General features: G+C 54.6%; 1 protein-coding gene across 1 annotated transcript; it reads left to right on the top strand.

Moving 5' to 3' along the window:
- The first annotated feature begins 3,494 nt into the window (after positions 1-3,494).
- Positions 3,495-7,741, top strand: LYPD3 (LY6/PLAUR domain containing 3). The gene is made up of 5 exons (XM_002923951.4): positions 3,495-3,649; positions 4,267-4,398; positions 5,155-5,325; positions 5,669-5,830; positions 6,702-7,741. Exons 1-5 carry the CDS (start codon positions 3,565-3,567, stop codon positions 7,187-7,189), a joined length of 1,038 nt encoding a protein of 345 aa, XP_002923997.1. The 5' UTR covers positions 3,495-3,564; the 3' UTR covers positions 7,190-7,741.
- Positions 7,742-8,652: the final 911 nt, after the last annotated feature.

Below are 8,652 nucleotides of genomic sequence, written 5' to 3'. Positions count from 1 at the left end.
ACTTGATCAGTGTAGTTGAGAGGTCCCTCCCTGTGCCAAGAGCCCTTTCAGGTATGATGCTCTATGGTTGCCATCTGGAAATTCTTCATTTTCTTTTTGAATTTGGATTTCATAAGGTCTGAAGGGATGTCAAGCATGCGCTGGAGGGGATTGGAGCCTTGGCTCACACAAGGCACCACCTCCCGCCACCTCCTGCATCCCCGGGACAGGCTCTGTCTGCCTTTCTCTCCGTGCCCCTGCCCCGTGACCACGCCACCTTCCAGCTCTGGCAGGGCCTAGGCGCAGCTGGGAAGAGCAGGGTCATGCACTCGTGCCTCATGGCATCTCGAGTGGGGCATGGCAGTGGGCAGCTGCCCACCGGAAGGGGAGCCCAGCAACCCAGTTGCTCCGGTTGTGGGGCAAGGTCTGTAGATACCCACGAAGGTCTGTGCTCTCAAGCGTCCAGGGTGTTTGCCTTTGGGAATATGACATCAAACACCAGGAGTGGTGGAGAAAGATGGCAGAATTAAGGAAAAATGCATTTCTATCTTAACATCTTTAATGGTACTCTTACCTGCCTTTTGAACTAGGTCCCCATATTTACCTTCTGCATGGAGCCCCACAAATTATGTAGCTGGGACTGCCCCTAACACCACCCTTTCCCTGACACATCCCAGATTACATGTCCCAGAGGGAGTGGGTCTGAGATAAGCCAAGAATGTCACTGGGCTCAAGGCCTGTCTTGGCCCAAGGGACAGGAAACCATAGTGGATATGGCCCCAAGATTGTCTGAGGCCCTGGCATGACCTCCAGAGCTGAGGACTGCCTCCACACTGACCTCTCTGTTCACCTATCTGGGGAACCAGGTTTGAAATCACTTTGCAGTGACCTCTGGGAATAGGAGCAGGGAAGAATCACAGAGCAGGTGTGAGGAGAGGCCCCACATTCAACCCTCCCTCTGCTCTCTGGGCCTGGGCCAGGTGGGGGTCAGCACCCAGAATCCAGGCAGGCCTGAGCAAGAGGAGACTCCCCACCCTGGGTACCACTCCCTCCCAAGATGCTAGTTCTTCTGGTCTGGCTAGTTGGGGTTCCTCCCTGAAACTCTCCCACGCAGCTGGGGCCTGCAGGGCCTCTGCTCCTGAACAGGGCCTCTGCTCCTGTAACAATACTTACAGTATTATTACCCTGCCTCACTCCATCCCTCAGGAGATAAGGGTTTTCAGGTCCTTTTGGCAAAGGAGGCAGCTGAAGTTCAGAGAGGGAGTCCCAGTTGCTTGAGGTCACACAGCAAGAGGATGGCACAGGCAAGATTGAAATTTCAGTCTGTCCAATTCCAGAGTTCAGTCTGTCCAATCCCACTGGCTCACTCCACCATGACAGCCACTCCTTCCTTTATTGTAGAACAGATCTCTCGGAGGCTCAGAGAGGTGAAGACCCTTCCTTGGGGTCACACAGCAACCCCTAAGCAGGGCTGGGATTTCAAGGCTGGAAGGCTGGAAGGCAGGGAGGCAGGGGCCAGTGCTGGATGATTTCACAAGTAGTCATTCACTTTCTCTCTGTGAGCTTCAGCATGATGCCAAGTGACGTCACCTACATGACTGAGGTGCTAGTCATTATTGGGAATAGGGGTGCCCAACGGGGTCTGGAGAGTAGAAAATATCTTTATGTACACAGCCGCTATTTTCCCCCGGCATAGATAAATCTTATCTATGAGCCGGGAGAAACAAAGGAAGGTTAGAGACATAGCTTATATAATGATATAATATAGTATAATAATATAAATGTTATTATATAATAAACAATCTATATAAATACTATAATATAACATAGCATAACACAACATAAGCGGTCACTTATATGAGCCTGGATATGGGGATGCTTAGTCATTTTGTGGTTTGCACGCTGTTCTTGTTTCTGAATTCAGACTCGGTCAAGCAGTGATCCTGAGTGTGGCCCCCTCCAGCACGTCACGGGGTGGGCCTGTCCAGGGTTGGCGTTCTGTGTTGGTGTTGGTGTGTAACAGAAGACCACGGCCTCAGTGTGGGTGCCTGGCCAACTCCCTGATGTCAGAGGCTGCCTTTCTTCCTTACCTGGGAGACTGCCCAGCTCCCTCACTGGTCTCCTGGCTTTCTCTCTCCTTCCAGAAATCTTTTCCTTTTTTACACAGAGGCCACAGTGACGTCCTTCCTTTTTTTCTCTTTCTCTCTTTCCTTCTTTAAAATAAAATATATATTTAGCGAGTATACAGCTGGGTTATTTTTTTTAAAAGATTTTATTCATTTATTTGACGCAAAGAGAGAGAGAGAAAGCACAAGTAGGGGGAGGGGCAGGCAGACGGAGAAGTGGGATCCCCACTGAGCCGGGAGCCCGATGGATGCCGGGCTCTGTCCCAGGACCCTGGGATCATGACCTGAGCTGAAGGCAGATGCCTAACTGACTGAGCCACCCAGACGTCCCCAGCTGGGGACGTGTACAGATTTGTACACATGTGTAACTACTGCCTGTAGGAAGATAGTGGGGGCTTATCACCATCGCTCCTTTGGGACGATGGAATCCCTATTGTGTGGCACAACTTCATGTAAATGGAGTTACGCGGTATGTTTTATTCGTGACAGGCTTCTGAGCTCTACGTAAAGTTTTCGAGATTCATCCATGGGGCTGCAGACACCAGTAGTTGGCTTGTTTTCACTGCTGTGTACTATTCCATGGGGTTTGGGACCCACTCATTCTTTTTCTGTTCCCTTCTTGACAGATATTTGCATTCGTTCCCAGATTTTGGTCATATTAAAAAGCAAGTCTGATTGTATCCGCCCCGCCCCCCTGCCCGGCGCCGCTGATTTAGACCCTCTTAGCATTTATCCACCTTTCTCAGAATTCACTGAAATCTCTTCACAGGGCCTGTAATGCCCTGATCATTCTAGCCCCGGCTTGCCTCTTCAGCCTGAGTATCTACCTTCCTCCTCTTTGTCCTCTGAGCTCCCTCTGCTTTGTAATGTGCCCTGTCCCCCGGTCATTGAACCACAACTTGCACGACACCTTCCAGCAATCTTCACTGACCAACCAGCCCCCACCCCTAGACTCCATACCTACTTGGAGCTCCCTACACTTCTCCCTTCTTTGTTTCGGTTGTATATAACAGTTTTTGTGATTACTTAATTAATATCTCTCTCCCCCATCAGACAGTGAACTCCGTGAGGATGGGCACTGGTTCTGTCTTAACCTCCAACAGTCACCCAAACCAAAGCTTGCACATGGTCAAGTACTCATTAAATATTTCAGGAGTGCCAGGTGTCAAGCAGACCCTTTTCCCAACCTGAGCCTCAGTACTTTCCCCTCTACCCGCCAAACACAAAGACTTTCTCCTGGGAATAGTCAAGGAACCTTGAATCCGCCCTTTCCCTCCTCTGCAGCTGTGGGTGACGCACCCATGGGCGGGTGCCCAGCCCCTCCGCGGACGCTGATTTGGCCTGGTTGGGCAAGGCCAGGGTTGCCTGGGGGGAGGTTACTCATCCTGGGCTCAGGTAAGAGGGCCCAGGTTGGGAGGCGGCACACCCAGGGGGGACGCGGAGGGAGCAGGACGGAGCCATGGACCCTGCCAGGAGAGCAGGTGCCCAGGCAGTGATCTGGACTACAGGCTGGCGGCTGCTGCTGCTGCTCCTTCTTGGAGGAGGTGGGTCTGCTGCCAGGAGGGGATGGAGGGGGTACAGAAGGGCCCCTAGGAAGAAGCTGTCTCCTACAGGGAGAGCTGTGGGGACAATCTCCCATCCTGAGCAGAGGGGGCTGTGGGAAAGATAATCTGCTCTGGTCAAGGGGGCTGTGGGAGAGATCCCCCACTTTGGGCAGAGGAAGTGTGGGGAGGATTCCTGCCCTGGGGGACTGTGGGACAAGTTCTTCCATCCTGAGAAAGTGGGGGCTGTGGGAAGGAGCCCCTGCCCTAGTCAGAAGGGGCAGTGGGAAGGGATTTCTCACTGAGCTGCCTGGATTGTGCGAAGAGTTCTGCCATCACGAACGGAGAACTGTGGGAAGGTGTCCCTCCCATCCATAGCAGGGATCCCCCATCTTGAACATAAGGGGCTGTGGAAAGAATGCTCCCACTACAGGCATAGGGGGCTTGAAGGAGAGGGGCACCAGATTTCTGGGGAGGTTTTCCTTACTCCTGTCCTGGAAAACGGTGGGCAACAGCATTGTCCTGTCCCGGGGACAGAGGGCATGAGAAGGAGTATTTCTCCTTTCCGGGAGGAGGCTTCAGTAGGGATCCCTTAGTTCTACTCGGCCCTGCCTCCCCAGGAGCGCAGGCCCTGGAGTGCTACAGCTGCGTGCAGAAAGCGGATGACGGATGCTCTCCGCAGAAGACCAAGACGGTGAAGTGCGCGCCGGGCGTGGACGTCTGCACAGAGGCCGTGGGAGCGGTGGAGACCAGTGAGTGGGGCCTTCTGATCTATTCGTCCCCCTACAAAGCTCCCCCAGCCGGGCCCTGCCTCCTTTTGTCCCACCCCTTCTTCTGAATTTGTCCACATCCACTCAACGCCCTCCCTGCGTCCCTTTCAGCCTGGCTGGAGCCCTTCAACACAACCGCGCCGTTAGGGCGTGGGGCTGAGAGGTGCTACCTGACTGGGGTGACCTGGGAGAGCCCGGATTTGGGGCCTGCTCCCCTTCGAGGGCACACCCTATCCATTTCCGCCCCACCCCTGAGACCTCCCTACTCACCCTGTCCCTGCCAGAATCCTCTATCCAGGTAGGCTCGTGGTGCTGCATACCCTTCTCGAGGTCTCCTCCTCGGTTCCCTAGACTGAGGCTCCGCCCCGCTGGCCCACCCCGGGGGGAATCCCGCCCCTATCTAAGGCTACAGCTCCTGGGAGGCCCCACCTGTCTCTGCTCCTGTGCCCTTTCTGTCAGGCTCCCAGTTCCTTGTTAGGATGCTTTCGGCAGTTCCGTCCCTCTATCGCCCGGCCCCATCCTACTCCACTCTTGACGCTACCCCTTCGGTTGTGGCCAGTCTGTCAGCCTCTCTGTTCCCTCGGACTCAGCTCTTTGAGGTTCTGCGCCTCCGTCTGTCGTTCCTTCCCCTCCGATCGGTTTTCTGAGGCCCCTGCCCTTCGACCCCGGCCCGGCTCTCTTGGGGAGGGGGGAGTCCACTCGAGGCTCCGCCCCTGACTCCGCCCCTCTTCTTCGCAGTCCACGGGCAGTTCTCAGTGGCAGTGCGGGGCTGCGGTTCGGGACTTCCGGGCAAGAATGACCGCGGCCTGGACCTTTACGGGCTTCTGGCCTTCATTCAGCTGCAGCAGTGCTCCCAGGACCGCTGCAACACCAAACTCAACCTCACGTCGCGAGCGCTCAACCCCGCAGGTCGGTGGGGGCGGGGCCCTAGGCTCGGGGACGGAGCCACGCCGAGGCTGAGCCACTAGGGTGATCCCAACCCGGAGGCGGGAGAACGCGACACGGGCTGGGGGCGGGGCCACGCGACGGCAGGCGGGGCTTCGTCGCTGGAGACCTCGTGCGGCGAGACGCTAGGGGCGGGGCTATGGGGAGGGCTTGGGGCATTGAGTGGGGGCGGGCCACACCCTGGGCGGAGCTAGGGGCTGAGCCCGGAGTGCGTCGAGGGGCGGAGACCTAGGCTGGAGGGACCGTCTGCGGAGCTGGGCTTTCGGAACCTTTTGGACCCCTTCCCTCCAACCCGCTCCGCTCGCAGGCAATGAGAGTGCGTACCAGCCCAACGGAGCCGAGTGCTACAGCTGCGTGGGGCTGAGCCGCGAGGAGTGCCAGGGCACGGCGCCGCCCGTCGTGAGCTGCTACAACGCCAGCGACCGCGTCTACAAGGGCTGCTTCGACGGTAACGTCACCCTGACGGCAGGTGAGCGAGTCCGGAGCACGGGGGTCGACAGGAGTTGTGGTAGCCTCTCTGAGCCTCATGGGCGTTGGGTAGCCCTTTACCCAAAGAGTTCCCCCACCTCCAACACGTTCTGGAAGCTGTAGGCTTAAATTCTTGTCTTGCCGGAGAGCGTCATGAGAAATGCAGCTCTATCCCCAACGTAGCATGGGACTACTACGGGTGCTTTCGTCCTAATTTTTTTTTTTTTTTTTTGAAATACATTCTGTAGAGGCCTGCCAGGTGCAGAATGGGACGATATGCTATGGGAAATGGAAGCCTCCAAGCTTCTAAATTGCAGGGGCTCTAGTTCCGACCCCTTAAAACTCAAGGGGTTAGGGCCCCCCACCTAACCACTTAGGAGAGAGGTAGTTCATCCTCCTGGCCTCTGCCTCAGGGAACCCCAGGGGATGTGCTTCAAAAGCCTCTTTTTCCAGGTGTATTACGGGAGTTGTAGTTCTGAACTCTTAAGACTAAATTTTGGCAGGGGTGGGGGTGGAAGGGATAGAGATGGAAAAAACAAAGAGAGGGATGTAGGGATAGTTTGTTGGGCTCTTTGGTCTTGTGAAAGGTATATCCCTGTCCAAACTTTCCCAACTTTTCTCCCAAGGCATTGTGGGACTTGTAGTTCATCCTACACACTTTTCCTCTCAAAAGTGGGAAATGTGGTTCACCATGTGTCAGAGACAGTGGGACAGAGTTTCTCAAAGGGGGGCCTGAATTGAGACTTTGGATTCATGGATGCAGAGCCCTTCTGTCCCCCGTTTTGGGGGTTCTTGCCCTTGTCTTGCCCCAAAGTTTCATTCTGGCTCTGCAACTCTCCCACCACCGGCCTACCTGTGTCTCCCTCCTGCAGCGAATGTGACTGTATCCTTGCCTGTTCGGGGCTGTGTCCAGGACGAGTTCTGCACCCGGGATGTGGTGACAGGCCCAGGGTTCACACTCAGTGGCTCCTGCTGCCAGGGGTCACGCTGTAACTCGGACCTTCACAACAAAACCTTTTTCTCCCCTCGAATCCCACCCCTTGTCCTGCTGCCCGCTCCTAAGCCCACCACTGTGGCCCCAACCACCTCCGTTACTACTTCTACCCCCACCCCAACCACTCTTGTCTCCACCACCAAACCCGCTTCAGCCCCAGCCAGCCAGACTTCTCCACAGGAAGTACATCCTGAGACCTCCGGGAAAGGGCAGTTTAGCTTGGCTGGAGGTGCTGCTGGCCACCAGGACCGTAGTAATATGGGGCAGTACTCTACAAAAGATGTGGTCTATAGTAAAGGCGCTGCAACTTTCTCCATTGGGTTGGCGGCCCCTCTGTTGGCTGTGGCTGCTGGCAACTTACTATGAGTTTTTCCATCTAGAAACCTCCATCTTGCCCTATTCCCTGGCCCTGGGCACCCTCTCTTCCCATTCCTTCCCTTTCCCGGACTGGACTGGGCTGGCCCAGCCCCTGTTCTTCCAATCTCCCCGACTCTCCCCGGCTTCTGCTGCACTGGTTTGCGGCTTTGGGAAAGAAAGTTACTATTGTCTATATCCTGCCAGGGTGTTGCAGCTTTTCGAAGGCAGCAAATATATCTCCCTCATCTTTGTCTCTCCCTCCTCGTCTCATGGTGCCGAGGACTGAGAAAAGTAAGGGCTGTCACAGGGAAAATGGTAGAAACAATGATAAGCTTCCCATTCGCCTTCTTATAGCCAATCTGGAATATGGGGGGTGGAGCAGGGTAATCGTGCCTTCCTCTGCTGGCTGCTGCCCCTGCCCCCCATCTCTGTGGCAATTGTTTGGGCATCTGACTTCCTTAGTAGACTGTGAGCTCCTCAAGGGCAGGGACCGTGCCTTATGCCCCTGTGTTGTCAGCTTCTGGCACAGAAAAGTCTTAATAAAAGTTTAATTCCTTTGTATAGTGTTTTGAAGGACTCATTTATTACACTAACCTCTTATTGTAACCTCTTAGCTGAGCTAGGGTGGGAATGCCAAGACCTTTAACAGAGAAGCTGAGGTCCAGAACCACAGCCCAGGGGGGAGTTGGGGTTTAAACTTTCATCTCCTGGGGTTTAGCCAGCTTGTGGGTGATCCCACTGGTGAGGGGGATGCCCCGTGGAACCATTAAGCGGTGACGAGGGTGAATGGGGCTTTTAGCAACGTTTGGGAGCAGAGGGGATGTTGTACAACCCCAGCTCCCACCCACCTTGTCATCTGTTTGGCTTTTTTTTTTTTTTTTAATGGTATGACTACCATTACAGGCCTAGGTTAATCTGTGAAAGCTACTTATTATTTTTAAAGGTTTTATTTATTTGGCAGAGAGAGAGAGAGCACGAGAGTGCACAAGCAGGGGGAGTGGGAGAGGAAGAAGCAGGCTCCCAGCGGAGCAGGGAGCCTGATGCGGGGCTTGATCCCAGGACCCTGGGATCATGACCTGAGCCGAAGACAGATGCTTAACCAACCGAGCCACCAGGTGCCCCCATCTGTTTGGCTTCTTAAGAATTAATCTGTGGGATTAGCCACTGCATCCCACTTGTCCAGAGGTCTCCAAGGTGCTGCTGTCAATCTCTGCTTCGTGTTGGGGACTTGGGGCCTGAGCTCCACCTCCATCTCTTTTAATCAGATGAAGGCGTAGAGGCCCCTGGGAGGGAATGCCTGGCTTGGGACGGAGGCCCTGGCAGGCTTTGGGACTGCTTGATGGAAGGGTGACCAGATGTGGGCAACAGCAGAATAATAATCATACTGCCAGTATCACTATTAATGAGGAGGAGTATGACCACACAATAGTAAATGATGATTATAGGAACAAAATAGGAAATTAATAGTAGTA

The sequence above is a fragment of the Ailuropoda melanoleuca genome, chromosome 12, assembly GCF_002007445.2.
Source record: "Ailuropoda melanoleuca isolate Jingjing chromosome 12, ASM200744v2, whole genome shotgun sequence".
NCBI lineage: Eukaryota > Metazoa > Chordata > Mammalia > Carnivora > Ursidae > Ailuropoda > Ailuropoda melanoleuca.
Note: the sequence above shows the minus strand (reverse complement) of the source record. Positions and strands in the feature narration are given on the sequence as shown.